The following is a 25376-nucleotide window of genomic DNA, read 5'->3' as shown; positions in this document are numbered from 1 at the left end:
TGCTGCACACACACGTCAACGTTTCCAGAAACAGCTACGGGTGAAAACGACCACAGCGCTTACCTGGCCCTGGTCCTCCCGCTCCGCGGGGCAGGAGGAGCTGCCGTTGCTCCCTGGAGCCACGGGGCCAGGTCCCGGATCTGAGAAAGGCCAGAGAGGAGGGACGAGGTTTAGTCTCGCTTGCACAGACTGTGAGGAAGGAAAACGGACCCTCCGCGCCTTCCTCCAGAAAGAGTCTGAGGCGCTTTCCCACCCTCAGGGCCCTCGCCGGCGGCAGAGGGCTCCCCACACGCCTCAGGTGACCCCGGAGGATGAGGGGGAGACGCGTCCCCTGACCCTTGAGGAAGACACCGCAGGGCCCGCTTCAGGAATTTTCATGACTCCTCAGCTCAGGGCTCAGCCAGCTGGCAAGAAGGTTAGGGGTGCGCCTCCACCCCCACAGAGCCCGCCACGTCGTCTCTGGCCAACGTGCATCTCCAGAACCGCTCTTTCTGCCTCGCTGGAGGCAGCCTCTTCCCTTGTCCACAAGACACACCTGCTGCCCGGCTCAGGATGGAGACACGACACAGCCCAGGGGACGTACGTCCCCAGAAACTCGAGGAACCTTAGAAAGTCCTCAGCCAGGTTGACCCACGCACTGCCAAGCCCTCAGTAACATCTCTCCATTTAACCCAACAGATCCATAGGAAGAAAGATGAAGATGCTTTCCTGTACCAGTCAACTCATCCTCTTCAGATGACCTTACCGAGTGGGGGAGGTGGAGGCGATGCGCCGGGCCTCACAGGCCGCCACTGCGGAGCGGGGAGAGGTGGCCCTGAGCCCCAGGGCATGCCCGATGGTCCCGCCCTGGGAGGAGGCCCTCCTGCTTCCACGCTGACCTGCGGAACACAAGGTTAAAGGGAGGTGGATGTGGCAGACCCGAAGCACCAACATCAACAGAAGCTGAAACCCCCTGAAGCTGGGGCAGCGCCCGGCACTCTCCCCACCCCAGGTGCCAAGACAGCAGCATCCGTGCCAGACGGCTCTACCCCTCCCGCTGGGGCCGGCCCAGCTTGGGGAGGAACAAACACCACGGGGATGAACCACTGTCACCACACGTCACCGCCCGTGTCGGCGAAAGCACAAGAGCAAGGGGTCCTGTCCTAGAGGACCGGAGGAGGCAACACCAGACTGAGAAAGGAGCCGACTCCAGGCAGACCGGCATCTCGGTCCAGGACTGGCCTCCACCCTCCTCACCACCCCCAGCACCACAGAAGCTTGTTGGCTCTCTATTCAGAAGAGAGCGCCCGAGAGGGATGGAAAAGCCCACTCCCCACCTCTGGAAGCCGAGCTGCTCCTGGAGAAAAGCTCTGCCTGCAGGCCCCTGCCCTGCCCGTCCCCCGCCTCAGCTTCCCTACACGACAAAGGGGTCTTCTCCTCCGCTCGGGGTCTGCCCACGGGCACCAGGACCTCTGTGGCGCTGGGCACCCCCGGGGGCCTGCGTTTTCTGTGGGGAACGGTGTGCCCGACATGACTCGGTTAGGCTCAGCTCTATCTATCGTCACCCACAGGGAATGCAGATTTCTAAGGCCACCGTGAGACGCGGACTAATTTGTGTACAACGGAAACGTGAGGAGGGGATTCTAAAGGACAGAATCAACACAGACGTGTTTGGATTCCAGTGGTAAAACCCCGTGACGGGGGGGGGGGATGAGGGAAGGGCCCTGCTCTAACGGCGCCACAGGACAGGTCAGGACTGCCTGCACGTCAAGGCAAGTGAAGGCCTCTGGGGGCAATGGGTCCTGCAGCGCAGTCCTGATGTTCACTCTTCACTCCTTCGGTGTCCGTGCCCATTTCCTACTGCAAATAGGCCATCTCTGATCGCTCAGACTGTTCTGACCTAGGCTACCACTGTGGGGGTCCTGGAGAGTACACTGACCCACAGAGAGTGGATCCTGAGGAACCGTGACGTCTGCTGCATCCAAGAACATTCGACATCGCACAAAGCACCCAACATGAAGTTGGAGGGACGGCCTCTCACGTTCCTCTCCTGTGAGGATGACGGCAGACGTTCCCAACAGGCTCCTCAGCAAACCCACACCAGGAACGGAGCAAAGGAACCACAACAACCACAAGCCCACGTCAAGCAGTTCGGGAAGGAGTCGGCTGTGCCGGGAGACTTCAGTGTGGGCTTCAGTGTCGCCCTCCGAGTGTTACTTGCAGAAACACACCGTGAGAGCCCTGCAGTCCTCGGCCCCGAAGCACCGAAGGCTTCTGGAGGCGCCACCAAAGATGAGAGCTGAGTGTGGAGAAGCCCGAAGGCTCCTGGGGAAGACTGTGCTTTCGGAGAAGGAAATGACACAGCACATGCGCCACGGAACACACAAACCGGAGACCAGGCCCGGAGAGGCTGCTGCACACACACGTCAACGTTTCCAGAAACAGCTACGGGTGAAAACGACCACAGCGCTTACCTGGCCCTGGTCCTCCCGCTCCGCGGGGCAGGAGGAGCTGCCGTTGCTCCCTGGAGCCGCGGGGCCAGGTCCCGGATCTGAGAAAGGCCAGAGAGGAGGGACGAGGTTTAGTCCCGCTTGCACAGACTGTGAGGAAGGAAAACGGACCCTCCGCGCCTTCCTCCAGAAAGAGTCTGAGGCGCTTTCCCACCCTCAGGGCCCTCGCCGGCGACAGAGGGCTCCTCACACGCCTCAGGTGACCCCGGAGGATGAGGGGGAGACGCGTCCCCTGACCCTTGAGGAAGACACCGCAGGGCCCACTTCAGGAATTTTCATGACTCCTCAGCTCAGGGCTCAGCCAGCTGGCAAGAAGGTTAGGGCTGCGCCTCCACCCCCACAGAGCCCGCCACGTGGTCTCTGGCCAATGCGCATCTGCAGAACCGCTCTTTCTGCCTCGCTGGAGGCAGCCTCTTCCCTTGTCCACAAGACACACCTGCTGACCGGCTCAGGATGGAGACACGACACAGCCCAGGGGACGTACGTCCCCAGAAACTCGAGGAACCTTACAAAGTCCTCAGCCAGGTTGACCCACGCACTGCCAAGCCCTCAGTAACATCTCTCCATTTAACCCAACAGATCCATAGGAAGAAAGATGAAGATGCTTTCCTGTACCAGTCAACTCATCCTCTTCAGATGACCTTACCGAGTGGGGGAGGTGGAGGCGACGCGCCGGGCCACAGAGGTCGCCACTGCGGAGCGGTGAGAGGTGGCCCTGAGCCCCAGGCCATGCCCGATGGTCCCGCCCTGGGAGGAGGCCCTCCTGCTTCCACGCTGACCTGCGGAACACAAGGTTAAAGGTAGGTGGATGTGGCAGACCCGAAGCACCAACACCAACAGAAGCTGAAACCCCATGAAGCAGGGGCAGCGCCCGGCACCCTCCCCGCCCCAGGTGCCAAGAGAGGAGCATCCCTGCCAGACCGCTCTACCCCTCCCGCTGGGGCCGGCGCAGCTTGGGGAGGAACAAACACCACGGGGATGAACCACTGTCACCACACGTCACCGCCTGTGTCGGCGAAAGCACAAGAGCAAGGGGTCCTGTCCTAGAGGACCGGAGGAGGCAACACCAGACTGAGAAAGGAGCCGACTCCAGGCAGACCGGCATCTCGGTCCAGGACTGGCCTCCACCCTCCTCACCACCCCCAGCACCACAGAAGCTTGTTGGCTCTCTATTCAGAAGAGAGCGCCCGAGAGGGATGGAAAAGCCCACTCCCCACCTCTGGAAGCCGAGCTGCTCCTGGAGAAAAGCTCTGCCTGTAGGCCCCTGCCCTGCCCGTCCCCCGCCTCAGCTTCCCTACACGACAAAGGGGTCTTCTCCTCCGCTCGGAGTCTGCCCACGGGCACCAGGACCTCTGTGGCGCTGGACACCCCCGGGGGCCGGCGTTTTTGTGGGGAACGGTGTGCCCGACATGACTCGGTTAGGCTCAGCTCTATCTATCGTCACCCACAGGGAATGCAGAATTCTAAGGCCACCGTGAGACGCGGACTAATTTGTGTCCAACGGAAACGTGAGGAGGGGATTCTAAAGGACAGAATCAACACAGACGTGTTTGGATTCCAGTGGTAAAACCCCGTGACGGGGGGGGCGATGAGGGAAGGGTCTCGCTCTAACGGCGCCACAGGACACGACAGGACTGCCTTCACGTCAAGGCAAGTGAAGGCCTCTGGGGGCAATGGGTCCTGCAGCGCAGTCCTGATGTTCACTCTTCACTCCTTCGGTGTCCGTGCCCATTTCCTACTGCAAATAGGCCATCTCTGATCACTCAGACTGTTCTGACCTAGGCTACCACTGCGGGGGTCCTGGAGAGTACACTGACCCACAGAGAGTGGATCCTGAGGAACCGTGACGTCTGCTGGATCCAAGAACATTCGACATCGCACAAAGCACCCAACATGAAGTTGGAGGGACGGCCTCTCACGTTCCTCTCCCGTGAGGATGACGGCAGACGTTCCCAACAGGCTCCTCAGCAAACCCACACCAGGAACGGAGCAAAGGAACCACAACAACCACAAGCCCACGTCAAGCAGTTCGGGAAGGAGTCGGCTGTGCCGGGAGACTTCAGTGTGGGCTTCAGTGTCGCCCTCCGAGTGTTACTTGCAGAAACACACCGTGAGAGCCCTGCAGTCCTCGGCCCCGAAGCACCGAAGGCTTCTGGAGGCGCCACCAAAGATGAGAGCTGAGTGTGGAGAAGCCCGAAGGCTCCTGGGGAAGACTGTGCTTTCGGAGAAGGAAATGACACAGCACATGCGCCACGGAACACACAAACCGGAGACCAGGCCCGGAGAGGCTGCTGCACACACACGTCAACGTTTCCAGAAACAGCTACGGGTGAAAACGACCACAGCGCTTACCTGGCCCTGGTCCTCCCGCTCCGCGGGGCAGGAGGAGCTGCCGTTGCTCCCTGGAGCCGCGGGGCCAGGTCCCGGATCTGAGAAAGGCCAGAGAGGAGGGACGAGGTTTAGTCCCGCTTGCACAGACTGTGAGGAAGGAAAACGGACCCTCCGCGCCTTCCTCCAGAAAGAGTCTGAGGCGCTTTCCCACCCTCAGGGCCCTCGCCGGCGGCAGAGGGCTCCCCACACGCCTCAGGTGACCCCGGAGGATGAGGGGGAGACGCGTCCCCTGACCCTTGAGGAAGACACCGCAGGGCCCGCTTCAGGAATTTTCATGACTCCTCAGCTCAGGGCTCAGCCAGCTGGCAAGAAGGTTAGGGGTGCGCCTCCACCCCCACAGAGCCCGCCACGTGGTCTCTGGCCAACGCGCATCTGCAGAACCGCTCTTTCTGCCTCGCTGGAGGCAGCCTCTTCCCTTGTCCACAAGACACACCTGCTGCCCGGCTCAGGATGGAGACACGACACAGCCCAGGGGACGTACGTCCCCAGAAACTCGAGGAACCTTACAATGTCCTCAGCCAGGTTGACCCACGCACTGCCAAGCCCTCAGTAACATCTCTCCATTTAACCCAACAGATCCATAGGAAGAAAGATGAAGATGTTTTCCTGTACCAGTCAACTCATCCTCTTCAGATGACCTTACCGAGTGGGGGAGGTGGAGGCGGCGCGCCGGGCCTCACAGGCCGCCACTGCGGAGCGGGGAGAGGTGGCCCTGAGCCCCAGGGCATGCCCGATGGTCCCGCCCTGGGAGGAGGCCCTCCTGCTTCCACGCTGACCTGCGGAACACAAGGTTAAAGGTAGGTGGATGTGGCAGACCCGAAGCACCAACACCAACAGAAGCTGAAACCCCCTGAAGCAGGGGCAGCGCCCGGCACCCTCCCCGCCCCAGGTGCCAAGAGAGCAGCATCCGTGCCAGACGCTCTACCCCTCCCGCTGGGGCCGGCCCAGCTTGAGGAGGAACAAACACCACGGGGATGAACCACTGTCACCACACGTCACCGCCCGTGTCGGCGAAAGCACAAGAGCAAGGGGTCCTGTCCTAGAGGACCGGAGGAGGCAACACCAGACTGAGAAAGGAGCCGACTCCAGGCAGACCGGCATCTCGGTCCAGGACTGGCCTCCACCCTCCTCACCACCCCCAGCACCACAGAAGCTTGTTGGCTCTCTATTCAGAAGAGAGCGCCCGAGAGGGATGGAAAAGCCCACTCCCCACCTCTGGAAGCCGAGCTGCTCCTGGAGAAAAGCTCTGCCTGTAGGCCCCTGCCCTGCCCGGCCCCCGCCTCAGCTTCCCTACACGACAAAGGGGTCTTCTCCTCCGCTCGGGGTCTGCCCACGGGCACCAGGACCTCTGTGGCGCAGGGCACCCCCGGGGGCCGGCGTTTTTGTGGGGAACGGTGTGCCCGACATGACTCGGTTAGGCTCAGCTCTATCTATCGTCACCCACAGGGAATGCAGAATTCTAAGGCCACCGTGAGACGCGGACTAATTTGTGTCCAACGGAAACGTGAGGAGGGGATTCTAAAGGACAGAATCAACACAGACGTGTTTGGATTCCAGTGGTAAAACCCCGTGACGGGGGGGGGCGATGAGGGAAGGGTCTCGCTCTAACGGCGCCACAGGACACGACAGGACTGCCTTCACGTCAAGGCAAGTGAAGGCCTCTGGGGGCAATGGGTCCTGCAGCGCAGTCCTGATGTTCACTCTTCACTCCTTCGGTGTCCGTGCCCATTTCCTACTGCAAATAGGCCATCTCTGATCACTCAGACTGTTCTGACCTAGGCTACCACTGCGGGGGTCCTGGAGAGTACACTGACCCACAGAGAGTGGATCCTGAGGAACCGTGACGTCTGCTGGATCCAAGAACATTCGACATCGCACAAAGCACCCAACATGAAGTTGGAGGGACGGCCTCTCACGTTCCTCTCCCGTGAGGATGACGGCAGACGTTCCCAACAGGCTCCTCAGCAAACCCACACCAGGAACGGAGCAAAGGAACCACAACAACCACAAGCCCACGTCAAGCAGTTCGGGAAGGAGTCGGCTGTGCCGGGAGACTTCAGTGTGGGCTTCAGTGTCGCCCTCCGAGTGTTACTTGCAGAAACACACCGTGAGAGCCCTGCAGTCCTCGGCCCCGAAGCACCGAAGGCTTCTGGAGGCGCCACCAAAGATGAGAGCTGAGTGTGGAGAAGCCCGAAGGCTCCTGGGGAAGACTGTGCTTTCGGAGAAGGAAATGACACAGCACATGCGCCACGGAACACACAAACCGGAGACCAGGCCCGGAGAGGCTGCTGCACACACACGTCAACGTTTCCAGAAACAGCTACGGGTGAAAACGACCACAGCGCTTACCTGGCCCTGGTCCTCCCGCTCCGCGGGGAAGGAGGAGCTGCCGTTGCTCCCTGGAGCCGCGGGGCCAGGTCCCGGATCTGAGAAAGGCCAGAGAGGAGGGACGAGGTTTAGTCCCGCTTGCACAGACTGTGAGGAAGGAAAACGGACCCTCCGCGCCTTCCTCCAGAAAGAGTCTGAGGCGCTTTCCCACCCTCAGGGCCCTCGCCGGCGGCAGAGGGCTCCCCACACGCCTCAGGTGACCCCGGAGGATGAGGGGGAGACGCGTCCCCTGACCCTTGAGGAAGACACCGCAGGGCCCGCTTCAGGAATTTTCATGACTCCTCAGCTCAGGGCTCAGCCAGCTGGCAAGAAGGTTAGGGGTGCGCCTCCACCCCCACAGAGCCCGCCACGTGGTCTCTGGCCAACGCGCATCTGCAGAACCGCTCTTTCTGCCTCGCTGGAGGCAGCCTCTTCCCTTGTCCACAAGACACACCTGCTGCCCGGCTCAGGATGGAGACACGACACAGCCCAGGGGACGTACGTCCCCAGAAACTCGAGGAACCTTACAATGTCCTCAGCCAGGTTGACCCACGCACTGCCAAGCCCTCAGTAACATCTCTCCATTTAACCCAACAGATCCATAGGAAGAAAGATGAAGATGTTTTCCTGTACCAGTCAACTCATCCTCTTCAGATGACCTTACCGAGTGGGGGAGGTGGAGGCGACGCGCCGGGCCTCACAGGCCGCCACTGCGGAGCGGGGAGAGGTGGCCCTGAGCCCCAGGGCATGCCCGATGGTCCCGCCCTGGGAGGAGGCCCTCCTGCTTCCACGCTGACCTGCGGAACACAAGGTTAAAGGTAGGTGGATGTGGCAGACCCGAAGCACCAACACCAACAGAAGCTGAAACCCCCTGAAGCAGGGGCAGCGCCCGGCACCCTCCCCGCCCCAGGTGCCAAGAGAGCAGCATCCGTGCCAGACGCTCTACCCCTCCCGCTGGGGCCGGCCCAGCTTGAGGAGGAACAAACACCACGGGGATGAACCACTGTCACCACACGTCACCGCCCGTGTCGGCGAAAGCACAAGAGCAAGGGGTCCTGTCCTAGAGGACCGGAGGAGGCAACACCAGACTGAGAAAGGAGCCGACTCCAGGCAGACCGGCATCTCGGTCAAGGACTGGCCTCCACCCTCCTCACCACCCCCAGCACCACAGAAGCTTGTTGGCTCTCTATTCAGAAGAGAGCGCCCGAGAGAGATGGAAAAGCCCACTCCCCACCTCTGGAAGCCGAGCTGCTCCTGGAGAAAAGCTCTGCCTGCAGGCCCCTGCCCTGCCCGTCCCCCGCCTCAGCTTCCCTACACGACAAAGGGGTCTTCTTCTCCGCTCGGGGTCTGCCCACGGGCACCAGGACCTCTGTGGCGCTGGGCACCCCCGGGGGCCTGCATTTTCTGTGGGGAACGGTGTGCCCGACAGGACACGGTTAGGCTCAGCTCTATCTATCGTCACCCACAGGGAATGCAGATTTCTAAGGCCACCGTGAGACGCGGACTAATTTGTGTCCAACGGAAACGTGAGGAGGGGATTCTAAAGGACAGAATCAACACAGACGTGTTTGGATTCCAGTGGTAAAACCCCGTGACGGGGGGGGGGGGATGAGGGAAGGGCCCCGCTCTAACGGCGCCACAGGACACGACAGGACTGCCTTCACGTCAAGGCAAGTGAAGGCCTCTGGGGGCAATGGGTCCTGCAGCGCAGTCCTGATGTTCACTCTTCACTCCTTCGGTGTCCGTGCCCATTTCCTACTGCAAATAGGCCATCTCTGATCGCTCAGACTGTTCTGACCTAGGCTACCACTGTGGGGGTCCTGGAGAGTACACTGACCCACAGAGAGTGGATCCTGAGGAACCGTGACGTCTGCTGCATCCAAGAACATTCGACATCGCACAAAGCACCCAACATGAAGTTGGAGGGACGGCCTCTCACGTTCCTCTCCCGTGAGGATGACGGCAGACGTTCCCAACAGGCTCCTCAGCAAACCCACACCAGGAACGGAGCAAAGGAACCACAACAACCACAAGCCCACGTCAAGCAGTTCGGGAAGGAGTCGGCTGTGCCGGGAGACTTCAGTGTGGGCTTCAGTGTCGCCCTCCGAGTGTTACTTGCAGAAACACACCGTGAGAGCCCTGCAGTCCTCGGCCCCGAAGCACCGAAGGCTTCTGGAGGCGCCACCAAAGATGAGAGCTGAGTGTGGAGAAGCCCGAAGGCTCCTGGGGAAGACTGTGCTTTCGGAGAAGGAAATGACACAGCACATGCGCCACGGAACACACAAACCGGAGACCAGGCCCGGAGAGGCTGCTGCACACACACGTCAACGTTTCCAGAAACAGCTACGGGTGAAAACGACCACAGCGCTTACCTGGCCCTGGTCCTCCCGCTCCTCGGGGCAGGAGGAGCTGCCGTTGCTCCCTGGAGCCGCGGGGCCAGGTCCCGGATCTGAGAAAGGCCAGAGAGGAGGGACGAGGTTTAGTCCCGCTTGCACAGACTGTGAGGAAGGAAAACGGACCCTCCGCGCCTTCCTCCAGAAAGAGTCTGAGGCGCTTTCCCACCCTCAGGGCCCTCGCCGGCGGCAGAGGGCTCCCCACACGCCTCAGGTGACCCCGGAGGATGAGGGGGAGACGCGTCCCCTGACCCTTGAGGAAGACACCGCAGGGCCCGCTTCAGGAATTTTCATGACTCCTCAGCTCAGGGCTCAGCCAGCTGGCAAGAAGGTTAGGGGTGCGCCTCCACCCCCACAGAGCCCGCCACGTGGTCTCTGGCCAACGCGCATCTACAGAACCGCTCTTTCTGCCTCGCTGGAGGCAGCCTCTTCCCTTGTCCACAAGACACACCTGCTGCCCGGCTCAGGATGGAGACACGACACAGCCCAGGGGACGTACGTCCCCAGAAACTCGAGGAACCTTACAAAGTCCTCAGCCAGGTTGACCCACGCACTGCCAAGCCCTCAGTAACATCTCTCCATTTAACCCAACAGATCCATAGGAAGAAAGATGAAGATGCTTTCCTGTACCAGTCAACTCATCCTCTTCAGATGACCTTACCGAGTGGGGGAGGTGGAGGCGACGCGCCGGGCCTCACAGGCCGCCACTGCGGAGCGGGGAGAGGTGGCCCTGAGCCCCAGGGCATGCCCGATGGTCCCGCCCTGGGAGGAGGCCCTCCTGCTTCCACGCTGACCTGCGGAACACAAGGTTAAAGGTAGGTGGATGTGGCAGACCCGAAGCACCAACACCAACAGAAGCTGAAACCCCCTGAAGCAGGGGCAGCGCCCGGCACCCTCCCCGCCCCAGCTGCCAAGAGAGCAGCATCCGTGCCAGACGCTCTACTCTTCCCGCTGGGGCCGGCCCAGCTTGAGGAGGAACAAACACCACGGGGATGAACCACTGTCACCACACGTCACCGCCCGTGTCGGCGAAAGCACAAGAGCAAGGGGTCCTGTCCTAGACGACCGGAGGAGGCCACACCAGACTGAGAAAGGAGCCGACTCCAGGCAGACCGGCATCTCGGTCAAGGACTGGCCTCCACCCTCCTCACCACCCCCAGCACCACAGAAGCTTGTTGGCTCTCTATTCAGAAGAGAGCGCCCGAGAGAGATGGAAAAGCCCACTCCCCACCTCTGGAAGCCGAGCTGCTCCTGGAGAAAAGCTCTGCCTGCAGGCCCCTGCCCTGCCCGTCCCCCGCCTCAGCTTCCCTACACGACAAAGGGGTCTTCTTCTCCGCTCGGGGTCTGCCCACGGGCACCAGGACCTCTGTGGCGCTGGGCACCCCCGGGGGCCTGCATTTTCTGTGGGGAACGGTGTGCCCGACAGGACACGGTTAGGCTCAGCTCTATCTATCATCACCCACAGGGAATGCAGATTTCTAAGGCCACCGTGAGACGCGGACTAATTTGTGTCCAACGGAAACGTGAGGAGGGGATTCTAAAGGACAGAATCAACACAGACGTGTTTGGATTCCAGTGGTAAAACCCCGTGACGGGGGGGGGGGATGAGGGAAGGGCCCCGCTCTAACGGCGCCACAGGACACGACAGGACTGCCTTCACGTCAAGGCAAGTGAAGGCCTCTGGGGGCAATGGGTCCTGCAGCGCAGTCCTGATGTTCACTCTTCACTCCTTCGGTGTCCGTGCCCATTTCCTACTGCAAATAGGCCATCTCTGATCGCTCAGACTGTTCTGACCTAGGCTACCACTGTGGGGGTCCTGGAGAGTACACTGACCCACAGAGAGTGGATCCTGAGGAACCGTGACGTCTGCTGCATCCAAGAACATTCGACATCGCACAAAGCACCCAACATGAAGTTGGAGGGACGGCCTCTCACGTTCCTCTCCCGTGAGGATGACGGCAGACGTTCCCAACAGGCTCCTCAGCAAACCCACACCAGGAACGGAGCAAAGGAACCACAACAACCACAAGCCCACGTCAAGCAGTTCGGGAAGGAGTCGGCTGTGCCGGGAGACTTCAGTGTGGGCTTCAGTGTCGCCCTCCGAGTGTTACTTGCAGAAACACACCGTGAGAGCCCTGCAGTCCTCGGCCCCGAAGCACCGAAGGCTTCTGGAGGCGCCACCAAAGATGAGAGCTGAGTGTGGAGAAGCCCGAAGGCTCCTGGGGAAGACTGTGCTTTCGGAGAAGGAAATGACACAGCACATGCGCCACGGAACACACAAACCGGAGACCAGGCCCGGAGAGGCTGCTGCACACACACGTCAACGTTTCCAGAAACAGCTACGGGTGAAAACGACCACAGCGCTTACCTGGCCCTGGTCCTCCCGCTCCGCGGGGCAGGAGGAGCTGCCGTTGCTCCCTGGAGCCGCGGGGCCAGGTCCCGGATCTGAGAAAGGCCAGAGAGGAGGGACGAGGTTTAGTCCCGCTTGCACAGACTGTGAGGAAGGAAAACGGACCCTCCGCGCCTTCCTCCAGAAAGAGTCTGAGGCGCTTTCCCACCCTCAGGGCCCTCGCCGGCGGCAGAGGGCTCCCCACACGCCTCAGGTGACCCCGGAGGATGAGGGGGAGACGCGTCCCCTGACCCTTGAGGAAGACACCGCAGGGCCCGCTTCAGGAATTTTCATGACTCCTCAGCTCAGGGCTCAGCCAGCTGGCAAGAAGGTTAGGGGTGCGCCTCCACCCCCACAGAGCCCGCCACGTGGTCTCTGGCCAACGCGCATCTGCAGAACCGCTCTTTCTGCCTCGCTGGAGGCAGCCTCTTCCCTTGTCCACAAGACACACCTGCTGCCCGGCTCAGGATGGAGACACGACACAGCCCAGGGGACGTACGTCCCCAGAAACTCGAGGAACCTTACAAAGTCCTCAGCCAGGTTGACCCACGCACTGCCAAGCCCTCAGTAACATCTCTCCATTTAACCCAACAGATCCATAGGAAGAAAGATGAAGATGCTTTCCTGTACCAGTCAACTCATCCTCTTCAGATGACCTTACCGAGTGGGGGAGGTGGAGGCGACGCGCCGGGCCTCACAGGCCGCCACTGCGGAGCGGGGAGAGGTGGCCCTGAGCCCCAGGGCATGCCCGATGGTCCCGCCCTGGGAGGAGGCCCTCCTGCTTCCACGCTGACCTGCGGAACACAAGGTTAAAGGGAGGTGGATGTGGCAGACCCGAAGCACCAACACCAACAGAAGCTGAAACCCCCTGAAGCAGGGGCAGCGCCCGGCACCCTCCCCGCCCCAGGTGCCAAGAGAGCAGCATCCGTGCCAGACCGCTCTACCCCTCCCGCTGGGGCCGGCCCAGCTTGGGGAGGAACAAACACCACGGGGATGAACCACTGTCACCACACGTCACCGCCCGTGTCGGCGAAAGCACAAGAGCAAGGGGTCCTGTCCTAGAGGACCGGAGGAGGCAACACCAGACTGAGAAAGGAGCCGACTCCAGGCAGACCGGCATCTCGGTCCAGGACTGGCCTCCACCCTCCTCACCACCCCCAGCACCACAGAAGCTTGTTGGCTCTCTATTCAGAAGAGAGCGCCCGAGAGGGATGGAAAAGCCCACTCCCCACCTCTGGAAGCCGAGCTGCTCCTGGAGAAAAGCTCTGCCTGCAGGCCCCTGCCCTGCCCGTCCCCCGCCTCAGCTTCCCTACACGACAAAGGGGTCTTCTCCTCCGCTCGGGGTCTGCCCACGGGCACCAGGACCTCTGTGGCGCTGGGCACCCCCGGGGGCCTGCGTTTTCTGTGGGGAACGGTGTGCCCGACAGGACACGGTTAGGCTCAGCTCTATCTATCGTCACCCACAGGGAATGCAGATTTCTAAGGCCACCGTGAGACGCGGACTAATTTGTGTCCAACGGAAACGTGAGGAGGGGATTCTAAAGGACAGAATGAACACAGACGTGTTTGGATTCCAGTGGAAAAACCCCGTGACGGGCGGGGGGGGATGAGGGAAGTGCCCCGCTCTAATGGCGCCACAGGACTGCCTTCACGTCAAGGCAAGTGAAGGCCTCTGGGGGCAATGGGTCCTGCAGCGCAGTCCTGATGTTCACTCTTCACTCCTTCGGTGTCCGTGCCCATTTCCTACTGCAAATAGGCCATCTCTGATCACTCAGACTGTTCTGACCTAGGCTACCACTGCGGGGGTCCTGGAGAGTACACTGACCCACAGAGAGTGGATCCTGAGGAACCGTGACGTCTGCTGGATCCAAGAACATTCGACATCGCACAAAGCACCCAACATGAAGTTGGAGGGACGGCCTCTCACGTTCCTCTCCCGTGAGGATGACGGCAGACGTTCCCAACAGGCTCCTCAGCAAACCCACACCAGGAACGGAGCAAAGGAACCACAACAACCACAAGCCCACGTCAAGCAGTTCGGGAAGGAGTCGGCTGTGCCGGGAGACTTCAGTGTGGGCTTCAGTGTCGCCCTCCGAGTGTTACTTGCAGAAACACACCGTGAGAGCCCTGCAGTCCTCGGCCCCGAAGCACCGAAGGCTTCTGGAGGTGCCACCAAAGATGAGAGCTGAGTGTGGAGAAGCCCGAAGGCTCCTGGGGAAGACTGTGCTTTCGGAGAAGGAAATGACACAGCACATGCGCCACGGAACACACAAACCGGAGACCAGGCCCGGAGAGGCTGCTGCACACACACGTCAACGTTTCCAGAAACAGCTACGGGTGAAAACGACCACAGCGCTTACCTGGCCCTGGTCCTCCCGCTCCGCGGGGCAGGAGGAGCTGCCGTTGCTCCCTGGAGCCGCGGGGCCAGGTCCCGGATCTGAGAAAGGCCAGAGAGGAGGGACGAGGTTTAGTCCCGCTTGCACAGACTGTGAGGAAGGAAAACGGACCCTCCGCGCCTTCCTCCAGAAAGAGTCTGAGGCGCTTTCCCACCCTCAGGGCCCTCGCCGGCGGCAGAGGGCTCCCCACACGCCTCAGGTGACCCCGGAGGATGAGGGGGAGACGCGTCCCCTGACCCTTGAGGAAGACACCGCAGGGCCCGCTTCAGGAATTTTCATGACTCCTCAGCTCAGGGCTCAGCCAGCTGGCAAGAAGGTTAGGGGTGCGCCTCCACCCCCACAGAGCCCGCCACGTGGTCTCTGGCCAACGCGCATCTGCAGAACCGCTCTTTCTGCCTCGCTGGAGGCAGCCTCTTCCCTTGTCCACAAGACACACCTGCTGCCCGGCTCAGGATGGAGACACGACACAGCCCAGGGGACGTACGTCCCCAGAAACTCGAGGAACCTTACAAAGTCCTCAGCCAGGTTGACCCACGCACTGCCAAGCCCTCAGTAACATCTCTCCATTTAACCCAACAGATCCATAGGAAGAAAGATGAAGATGCTTTCCTGTACCAGTCAACTCATCCTCTTCAGATGACCTTACCGAGTGGGGGAGGTGGAGGCGACGCGCCGGGCCTCACAGGCCGCCACTGCGGAGCGGGGAGAGGTGGCCCTGAGCCCCAGGGCATGCCCGATGGTCCCGCCCTGGGAGGAGGCCCTCCTGCTTCCACGCTGACCTGCGGAACACAAGGTTAAAGGTAGGTGGATGTGGCAGACCCGAAGCACCAACACCAACAGAAGCTGAAACCCCCTGAAGCAGGGGCAGCGCCCGGCACCCTCCCCGCCCCAGGTGCCAAGAGAGCAGCATCCGTGCCAGACCGCTCTACCCCTCCCGCTGGGGCCGGCCCAGCTTGGGGAGGAACAAACACCACGGGGATGAACCACTGTCACCACACGTCACCGCCCGTGTCGGCGAAAGCACAAGAGCAAGGGGTCCTGTCCTAGAGGACCGGAGGAGGCAACACCAGACTGAGAAAGGAGCCGACTCCAGGCAGACCGGCATCTCGGTCCAGGACTGGCCTCCACCCTCCTCACCACCCCCAGCACCACAGAAGCTTGTTGGCTCTCTATTCAGAAGAGAGCGCCCGAGAGGGATGGAAAAGCCCACTCCCCACCTCTGGAAGCCGAGCTGCTCCTGGGGAAAAGCTCTGCCTGCAGGCCCCTGCCCTGCCCGTCCCCCGCCTCAGCTTCCCTACACGACAAAGGGGTCTTCTCCTCCGCTCGGGGTCTGCCCACGGGCACCAGGACCTCTGTGGCGCTGGGCACCCCCGGGGGCCTGGGTTTTCTGTGGGGAACGGTGTGCCCGACAGGACTCGGTTAGGCTCAGCTCTATCTATCGTCACCCACAGCGAATGCAGATTTCTAAGGCCACCGTGAGACGCGGACTAATTCGTGTCCAACGGAAACGTGAGGAGGGGATTCTAAAGGACAGAATGAACACAGACGTGTTTGGATTCCAGTGGTAAAACCCCGTGACGGGGGGGGGGATGAGGGAAAGGCCCCGCTCTAACGGCGCCACAGGACAGGTCAGGACTGCCTTCACGTCAAGGCAAGTGAAGGCCTCTGGGGGCAATGGGTCCTGCAGCGCAGTCCTGATGTTCACTCTTCACTCCTTCGGTGTCCGTGCCCATTTCCTACTGCAAATAGGCCATCTCTGATCACTCACACTATTCTGACCTAGGCTACCACTGCGGGGGTCCTGGAGAGTACACTGACCCACAGAGAGTGGATCCTGAGGAACCGTGACGTCTGCTGCATCCAAGAACATTCGACATCGCACAAAGCACCCAACATGAAGTTGGAGGGACGGCCTCTCACGTTCCTCTCCCGTGAGGATGACGGCAGACGTTCCCAACAGGCTCCTCAGCAAACCCACACCAGGAACGGAGCAAAGGAACCACAACAACCACAAGCCCACGCCAAGCAGTTCGGGAAGGAGTAGGCTGTGCCGGGAGACTTCAGTGTGGGCTTCAGTGTCGCCCTCCGAGTGTTACTTGCAGAAACACACCGTGAGAGCCCTGCAGTCCTCGGCCCCGAAGCACCGAAGGCTTCTGGAGGTGCCACCAAAGATGAGAGCTGAGTGTGGAGAAGCCCGAAGGCTCCTGGGGAAGACTGTGCTTTCGGAGAAGGAAATGACACAGCACATGCGCCACGGAACACACAAACCGGAGACCAGGCCCGGAGAGGCTGCTGCACACACACGTCAACGTTTCCAGAAACAGCTACGGGTGAAAACGACCACAGCACTTACCTGGCCCTGGTCCTCCCGCTCCGCGGGGCAGGAGGAGCTGCCGTTGCTCCCTGGAGCCGCGGGGCCAGGTCTCGGATCTGAGAAAGGCCAGAGAGGAGGGACGAGGTTTAGTCCCGCTTGCACAGACTGTGAGGAAGGAAAACGGACCCTCCGCGCCTTCCTCCAGAAAGAGTCTGAGGCGCTTTCCCACCCTCAGGGCCCTCGCCGGCGGCAGAGGGCTCCCCACACGCCTCAGGTGACCCCGGAGGATGAGGGGGAGACGCGTCCCCTGACCCTTGAGGAAGACACCGCAGGGCCCGCTTCAGGAATTTTCATGACTCCTCAGCTCAGGGCTCAGCCAGCTGGCAAGAAGGTTAGGGGTGCGCCTCCACCCCCACAGAGCCCGCCACGTGGTCTCTGGCCAACGCGCATCTGCAGAACCGCTCTTTCTGCCTCGCTGGAGGCAGCCTCTTCCCTTGTCCACAAGACACACCTGCTGCCCGGCTCAGGATGGAGACACGACACAGCCCAGGGGACGTACGTCCCCAGAAACTCGAGGAACCTTACAAAGTCCTCAGCCAGGTTGACCCACGCACTGCCAAGCCCTCAGTAACATCTCTCCATTTAACCCAACAGATCCATAGGAAGAAAGATGAAGATGCTTTCCTGTACCAGTCAACTCATCCTCTTCAGATGACCTTACCGAGTGGGGGAGGTGGAGGCGACGCGCCGGGCCTCACAGGCCGCCACTGCGGAGCGGGGAGAGGTGGCCCTGAGCCCCAGGGCATGCCCGATGGTCCCGCCCTGGGAGGAGGCCCTCCTGCTTCCACGCTGACCTGCGGAACACAAGGTTAAAGGTAGGTGGATGTGGCAGACCCGAAGCACCAACACCAACAGAAGCTGAAACCCCCTGAAGCAGGGGCAGCGCCCGGCACCCTCCCCGCCCCAGGTGCCAAGAGAGCAGCATCCGTGCCAGACCGCTCTACCCCTCCCGCTGGGGCCGGCCCAGCTTGGAGAGGAACAAACACCACGGGGATGAACCACTGTCACCACACGTCACCGCCCGTGTCGGCGAAAGCACAAGAGCAAGGGGTCCTGTCCTAGAGGACCGGAGGAGGCAACACCAGACTGAGAAAGGAGCCGACTCCAGGCAGACCGGCATCTCGGTCCAGGACTGGCCTCCACCCTCCTCACCACCCCCAGGACCACAGAAGCTTGTTGGCTCTCTATTCAGAAGAGAGCGCCCGAGAGGGATGGAAAAGCCCACTCCCCACCTCTGGAAGCCGAGCTGCTCCTGGAGAAAAGCTCTGCCTGCAGGCCCCTGCCCTGCCCGTCCCCCGCCTCAGCTTCCCTACACGACAAAGGGGTCTTCTCCTCCGCTCGGGGTCTGCCCACGGGCACCAGGACCTCTGTGGCGCTGGGCACCCCCGGGGGCCTGCGTTTTCTGTGGGGAACGGTGTCCCCGACAGGACACGTTTAGGCTCAGCTCTATCTATCGTCACCCACAGGGAATGCAGATTTCTAAGGCCAACGTGAGACGCGGACTAATTTGTGTCCAACGGAAACGTGAGGAGGGGATTCTAAAGGACAGAATGAACACAGACGTGTTTGGATTCCAGTGGTAAAACTCCGTGACGGGGGGGGGGATGAGGGAAGGGCCCCGCTCTAATGGCGCCACAGGACAGGTCAGGACTGCCTTCACGTCAAGGCAAGTGAAGGCCTCTGGGGGCAATGGGTCCTGCAGCGCAGTCCTGATGTTCACTCTTCACTCCTTCGGTGTCCGTGCCCATTTCCTACTGCAAATAGGCCATCTCTGATCGCTCAGACTGTTCTGACCTAGGCTACCACTGCGGGGGTCCTGGAGAGTACACTGACCCACAGAGAGTGGATCCTGAGGAACCGTGACGTCTGCTTGATCCAAGAACATTCGACATCGCACAAAGCACCCAACATGAAGTTGGAGGGACGGCCTCTCACGTTCCTCTCCCGTGAGGATGACGGCAGACGTTCCCAACAGGCTCCTCAGCAAACCCACACCAGGAACGGAGCAAAGGAACCACAACAACCACAAGCCCACGTCAAGCAGTTCGGGAAGGAGTCGGCTGTGCCGGGAGACTTCAGTGTGGGCTTCAGTGTCGCCCTCCGAGTGTTACTTGCAGAAACACACCGTGAGAGCCCTGCAGTCCTCGGCCCTGAAGCACCGAAGGCTTCTGGAGGTGCCACCAAAGATGAGAGCTGAGTGTGGAGAAGCCCGAAGGCTCCTGGGGAAGACTGTGCTTTCGGAGAAGGAAATGACACAGCACATGCGCCACGGAACACACAAACCGGAGACCAGGCCCGGAGAGGCTGCTGCACACACACGTCAACGTTTCCAGAAACAGCTACGGGTGAAAACGACCACAGCGCTTACCTGGCCCTGGTCCTCCCGCTCCGCGGGGCAGGAGGAGCTGCCGTTGCTCCCTGGAGCCGCGGGGCCAGGTCCCGGATCTGAGAAAGGCCAGAGAGGAGGGACGAGGTTTAGTCCCGCTTGCACAGACTGTGAGGAAGGAAAACGGACCCTCCGCGCCTTCCTCCAGAAAGAGTCTGAGGCACTTTCCCACCCTCAGGGCCCTCGCCGGCGGCAGAGGGCTCCCCACACGCCTCAGGTGACCCCGGAGGATGAGGGGGAGACGCGTCCCCTGACCCTTGAGGAAGACACCGCAGGGCCCGCTTCAGGAATTTTCATGACTCCTCAGCTCAGGGCTCAGCCAGCTGGCAAGAAGGTTAGGGGTGCGCCTCCACCCCCACAGAGCCCGCCACGTGGTCTCTGGCCAACGCGCATCTGCAGAACCGCTCTTTCTGCCTCGCTGGAGGCAGCCTCTTCCCTTGTCCACAAGACACACCTGCTGCCCGGCTCAGGATGGAGACACGACACAGCCCAGGGGACGTACGTCCCCAGAAACTCGAGGAACCTTACAAAGTCCTCAGCCAGGTTGACCCACGCACTGCCAAGCCCTCAGTAACATCTCTCCATTTAACCCAACAGATCCATAGGAAGAAAGATGAAGATGCTTTCCTGTACCAGTCAACTCATCCTCTTCAGATGACCTTACCGAGTGGGGGAGGTGGAGGCGACGCGCCGGGCCTCACAGGCCGCCACTGCGGAGCGGGGAGAGGTGGCCCTGAGCCCCAGGGCATGCCCGATGGTCCCGCCCTGGGAGGAGGCCCTCCTGCTTCCACGCTGACCTGCGGAACACAAGGTTAAAGGGAGGTGGATGTGGCAGACCCGAAGCACCAACACCAACAGAAGCTGAAACCCCCTGAAGCAGGGGCAGCGCCCGGCACCCTCCCCGCCCCAGGTGCCAAGAGAGCAGCATCCGTGCCAGACCGCTCTACCCCTCCCGCTGGGGCCGGCCCAGCTTGGGGAGGAACAAACACCACGGGGATGAACCACTGTCACCACACGTCACCGCCCGTGTCGGCGAAAGCACAAGAGCAAGGGGTCCTGTCCTAGAGGACCGGAGGAGGCAACACCAGACTGAGAAAGGAGCCGACTCCAGGCAGACCGGCATCTCGGTCCAGGACTGGCCTCCACCCTCCTCACCACCCCCAGCACCACAGAAGCTTGTTGGCTCTCTATTCAGAAGAGAGCGCCCGAGAGGGATGGAAAAGCCCACTCCCCACCTCTGGAAGCCGAGCTGCTCCTGGAGAAAAGCTCTGCCTGCAGGCCCCTGCCCTGCCCGTCCCCCGCCTCAGCTTCCCTACACGACAAAGGGGTCTTCTCCTCCGCTCGGGGTCTGCCCACGGGCACCAGGACCTCTGTGGCGCTGGGCACCCCCGGGGGCCTGCGTTTTCTGTGGGGAACGGTGTGCCCGACAGGACACGGTTAGGCTCAGCTCTATCTATCGTCACCCACAGGGAATGCAGATTTCTAAGGCCAACGTGAGACGCGGACTAATTTGTGTCCAACGGAAACGTGAGGAGGGGATTCTAAAGGACAGAATGAACACAGACGTGTTTGGATTCCAGTGGTAAAACTCCGTGACGGGGGGGGGGATGAGGGAAGGGCCCCGCTCTAACGGCGCCACAGGACAGGTCAGGACTGCCTTCACGTCAAGGCAAGTGAAGGCCTCTGGGGGCAATGGGTCCTGCAGCGCAGTCCTGATGTTCACTCTTCACTCCTTCGGTGTCCGTGCCCATTTCCTACTGCAAATAGGCCATCTCTGATCGCTCAGACTGTTCTGACCTAGGCTACCACTGCGGGGGTCCTGGAGAGTACACTGACCCACAGAGAGTGGATCCTGAGGAACCGTGACGTCTGCTGCATCCAAGAACATTCGACATCGCACAAAGCACCCAACATGAAGTTGGAGGGACGGCCTCTCACGTTCCTCTCCCGTGAGGATGACGTCAGACGTTCCCAACAGGCTCCTCAGCAAACCCACACCAGGAACGGAGCAAAGGAACCACAACAACCACAAGCCCACGTCAAGCAGTTCGGGAAGGAGTCGGCTGTGCCGGGAGACTTCAGTGTGGGCTTCAGTGTCGCCCTCCGAGTGTTACTTGCAGAAACACACCGTGAGAGCCCTGCAGTCCTCGGCCCCGAAGCACCGAAGGCTTCTGGAGGTGCCACCAAAGATGAGAGCTGAGTGTGGAGAAGCCCGAAGGCTCCTGGGGAAGACTGTGCTTTCGGAGAAGGAAATGACACAGCACATGCGCCACGGAACACACAAACCGGAGACCAGGCCCGGAGAGGCTGCTGCACACACACGTCAACGTTTCCAGAAACAGCTACGGGTGAAAACGACCACAGCGCTTACCTGGCCCTGGTCCTCCCGCTCCGCGGGGCAGGAGGAGCTGCCGTTGCTCCCTGGAGCCGCGGGGCCAGGTCCCGGATCTGAGAAAGGCCAGAGAGGAGGGACGAGGTTTAGTCCCGCTTGCACAGACTGTGAGGAAGGAAAACGGACCCTCCGCGCCTTCCTCCAGAAAGAGTCTGAGGCGCTTTCCCACCCTCAGGGCCCTCGCCGGCGGCAGAGGGCTCCCCACACGCCTCAGGTGACCCCGGAGGATGAGGGGGAGACGCGTCCCCTGACCCTTGAGGAAGACACCGCAGGGCCCGCTTCAGGAATTTTCATGACTCCTCAGCTCAGGGCTCAGCCAGCTGGCAAGAAAGTTAGGGGTGCGCCTCCACCCCCACAGAGCCCGCCACGTGGTCTCTGGCCAACGCGCATCTGCAGAACCGCTCTTTCTGCCTCGCTGGAGGCAGCCTCTTCCCTTGTCCACAAGACACACCTGCTGCCCGGCTCAGGATGGAGACACGACACAGCCCAGGGGACGTACGTCCCCAGAAACTCGAGGAACCTTACAAAGTCCTCAGCCAGGTTGACCCACGCACTGCCAAGCCCTCAGTAACATCTCTCCATTTAACCCAACAGATCCATAGGAAGAAAGATGAAGATGCTTTCCTGTACCAGTCAACTCATCCTCTTCAGATGACCTTACCGAGTGGGGGAGGTGGAGGCGACGCGCCGGGCCTCACAGGCCGCCACTGCGGAGCGGGGAGAGGTGGCCCTGAGCCCCAGGGCATGCCCGATGGTCCCGCCCTGGGAGGAGGCCCTCCTGCTTCCACGCTGACCTGCGGAACACAAGGTTAAAGGTAGGTGGATGTGGCAGACCCGAAGCACCAACACCAACAGAAGCTGAAACCCCCTGAAGCAGGGGCAGCGCCCGGCACCCTCCCCGCCCCAGGTGCCAAGAGAGCAGCATCCGTGCCAGACCGCTCTACCCCTCCCGCTGGGGCCGGCCCAGCTTGGGGAGGAACAAACACCACGGGGATGAACCACTGTCACCACACGTCACCGCCCGTGTCGGCGAAAGCACAAGAGCAAGGGGTCCTGTCCTAGAGGACCGGAGGAGGCAACACCAGACTGAGAAAGGAGCCGACTCCAGGCAGACCGGCAACTCGGTCCAGGACTGGCCTCCACCCTCCTCACCACCCCCAGGACCACAGAAGCTTGTTGGCTCTCTATTCAGAAGAGAGCGCCCGAGAGGGATGGAAAAGCCCACTCCCCACCTCTGGAAGCCGAGCTGCTCCTGGAGAAAAGCTCTGCCTGCAGGCCCCTGCCCTGCCCGTCCCCCGCCTCAGCTTCCCTACACGACAAAGGGGTCTTCTCCTCCGCTCGGGGTCTGCCCACGGGCACCAGGACCTCTGTGGCGCTGGGCACCCCTGGGGGCCTGCGTTTTCTGTGGGGAACGGTGTGCCCGACAGGACACGGTTAGGCTCAGCTCTATCTATCGTCACCCACAGGGAATGCAGATTTCTAAGGCCAACGTGAGACGCGGACTAATTTGTGTCCAACGGAAACGTGAGGAGGGGATTCTAAAGGACAGAATGAACACAGACGTGTTTGGATTCCAGTGGTAAAACTCCGTGACGGGGGGGGGGATGAGGGAAGGGCCCCGCTCTAACGGCGCCACAGGACAGGTCAGGACTGCCTTCACGTCAAGGCAAGTGAAGGCCTCTGGGGGCAATGGGTCCTGCAGCGCAGTCCTGATGTTCACTCTTCACTCCTTCGGTGTCCGTGCCCATTTCCTACTGCAAATAGGCCATCTCTGATCGCTCAGACTGTTCTGACCTAGGCTACCACTGCGGGGGTCCTGGAGAGTACACTGACCCACAGAGAGTGGATCCTGAGGAACCGTGACGTCTGCTGCATCCAAGAACATTCGACATCGCACAAAGCACCCAACATGAAGTTGGAGGGACGGCCTCTCACGTTCCTCTCCCGTGAGGATGACGGCAGACGTTCCCAACAGGCTCCTCAGCAAACCCACACCAGGAACGGAGCAAAGGAACCACAACAACCACAAGCCCACGTCAAGCAGTTCGGGAAGGAGTCGGCTGTGCCGGGAGACTTCAGTGTGGGCTTCAGTGTCGCCCTCCGAGTGTTACTTGCAGAAACACACCGTGAGAGCCCTGCAGTCCTCGGCCCCGAAGCACCGAAGGCTTCTGGAGGTGCCACCAAAGATGAGAGCTGAGTGTGGAGAAGCCCGAAGGCTCCTGGGGAAGACTGTGCTTTCGGAGAAGGAAATGACACAGCACATGCGCCACGGAACACACAAACCGGAGACCAGGCCCGGAGAGGCTGCTGCACACACACGTCAACGTTTCCAGAAACAGCTACGGGTGAAAACGACCACAGCGCTTACCTGGCCCTGGTCCTCCCGCTCCGCGGGGCAGGAGGAGCTGCCGTTGCTCCCTGGAGCCGCGGGGCCAGGTCCCGGATCTGAGAAAGGCCAGAGAGGAGGGACGAGGTTTAGTCCCGCTTGCACAGACTGTGAGGAAGGAAAACGGACCCTCCGCGCCTTCCTCCAGAAAGAGTCTGAGGCGCTTTCCCACCCTCAGGGCCCTCGCCGGCGGCAGAGGGCTCCCCACACGCCTCAGGTGACCCCGGAGGATGAGGGGGAGACGCGTCCCCTGACCCTTGAGGAAGACACCGCAGGGCCCGCTTCAGGAATTTTCATGACTCCTCAGCTCAGGGCTCAGCCAGCTGGCAAGAAGGTTAGGGGTGCGCCTCCACCCCCACAGAGCCCGCCACGTGGTCTCTGGCCAACGCGCATCTGCAGAACCGCTCTTTCTGCCTCGCTGGAGGCAGCCTCTTCCCTTGTCCACAAGACACACCTGCTGCCCGGCTCAGGATGGAGACACGACACAGCCCAGGGGACGTACGTCCCCAGAAACTCGAGGAACCTTACAAAGTCCTCAGCCAGGTTGACCCACGCACTGCCAAGCCCTCAGTAACATCTCTCCATTTAACCCAACAGATCCATAGGAAGAAAGATGAAGATGCTTTCCTGTACCAGTCAACTCATCCTCTTCAGATGACCTTACCGAGTGGGGGAGGTGGAGGCGACGCGCCGGGCCTCACAGGCCGCCACTGCGGAGCGGGGAGAGGTGGCCCTGAGCCCCAGGGCATGCCCGATGGTCCCGCCCTGGGAGGAGGCCCTCCTGCTTCCACGCTGACCTGCGGAACACAAGGTTAAAGGTAGGTGGATGTGGCAGACCCGAAGCACCAACACCAACAGAAGCTGAAACCCCCTGAAGCAGGGGCAGCGCCCGGCACCCTCCCCGCCCCAGGTGCCAAGAGAGCAGCATCCGTGCCAGACCGCTCTACCCCTCCCGCTGGGGCCGGCCCAGCTTGGGGAGGAACAAACACCACGGGGATGAACCACTGTCACCACACGTCACCGCCCGTGTCGGCGAAAGCACAAGAGCAAGGGGTCCTGTCCTAGAGGACCGGAGGAGGCAACACCAGACTGAGAAAGGAGCCGACTCCAGGCAGACCGGCATCTCGGTCCAGGACTGGCCTCCACCCTCCTCACCACCCCCAGGACCACAGAAGCTTGTTGGCTCTCTATTCAGAAGAGAGCGCCCGAGAGGGATGGAAAAGCCCACTCCCCACCTCTGGAAGCCGAGCTGCTCCTGGAGAAAAGCTCTGCCTGCAGGCCCCTGCCCTGCCCGTCCCCCGCCTCAGCTTCCCTACACGACAAAGGGGTCTTCTCCTCCGCTCGGGGTCTGCCCACGGGCACCAGGACCTCTGTGGCGCTGGGCACCCCCGGGGGCCTGCGTTTTCTGTGGGG

The 25376-nt window shown here is 61.3% G+C and overlaps 1 protein-coding gene across 1 annotated transcript in view; it reads right to left on the bottom strand.

Annotated features, from left to right (window-relative positions):
• Window positions 1-741: 741 nt before the first annotated feature.
• The window catches only part of LOC131422019 (basic proline-rich protein-like), a 42954-nt gene continuing 18319 nt past the window's right edge, over window positions 742-25376 (bottom strand). The window contains exons 11-33 of the mRNA XM_058568875.1: window positions 24628-24760; window positions 23946-24022; window positions 22239-22371; window positions 21557-21633; window positions 19850-19982; window positions 19168-19244; window positions 17461-17593; window positions 16779-16855; window positions 15072-15204; window positions 14390-14466; window positions 12691-12823; window positions 12009-12085; window positions 10302-10434; window positions 9620-9696; window positions 7912-8044; window positions 7230-7306; window positions 5524-5656; window positions 4842-4918; window positions 3419-3495; window positions 3136-3268; window positions 2454-2530; window positions 1398-1486; window positions 742-878 (exon numbers count right to left, since the gene is read on the bottom strand). Of these exons, the coding sequence (XP_058424858.1) occupies window positions 742-878; window positions 1398-1486; window positions 2454-2530; window positions 3136-3268; window positions 3419-3495; window positions 4842-4918; window positions 5524-5656; window positions 7230-7306; window positions 7912-8044; window positions 9620-9696; window positions 10302-10434; window positions 12009-12085; window positions 12691-12823; window positions 14390-14466; window positions 15072-15204; window positions 16779-16855; window positions 17461-17593; window positions 19168-19244; window positions 19850-19982; window positions 21557-21633; window positions 22239-22371; window positions 23946-24022; window positions 24628-24760 (2403 nt within the window). The remainder of the gene's footprint in view (window positions 879-1397; window positions 1487-2453; window positions 2531-3135; window positions 3269-3418; window positions 3496-4841; window positions 4919-5523; window positions 5657-7229; window positions 7307-7911; window positions 8045-9619; window positions 9697-10301; window positions 10435-12008; window positions 12086-12690; window positions 12824-14389; window positions 14467-15071; window positions 15205-16778; window positions 16856-17460; window positions 17594-19167; window positions 19245-19849; window positions 19983-21556; window positions 21634-22238; window positions 22372-23945; window positions 24023-24627; window positions 24761-25376) is intronic.

Source organism: Diceros bicornis, chromosome 26 (assembly GCF_020826845.1).
Source record: "Diceros bicornis minor isolate mBicDic1 chromosome 26, mDicBic1.mat.cur, whole genome shotgun sequence".
NCBI classification, from domain to species: domain Eukaryota; kingdom Metazoa; phylum Chordata; class Mammalia; order Perissodactyla; family Rhinocerotidae; genus Diceros; species Diceros bicornis.
This window is presented reverse-complemented; position numbering and strand designations above follow the sequence as displayed.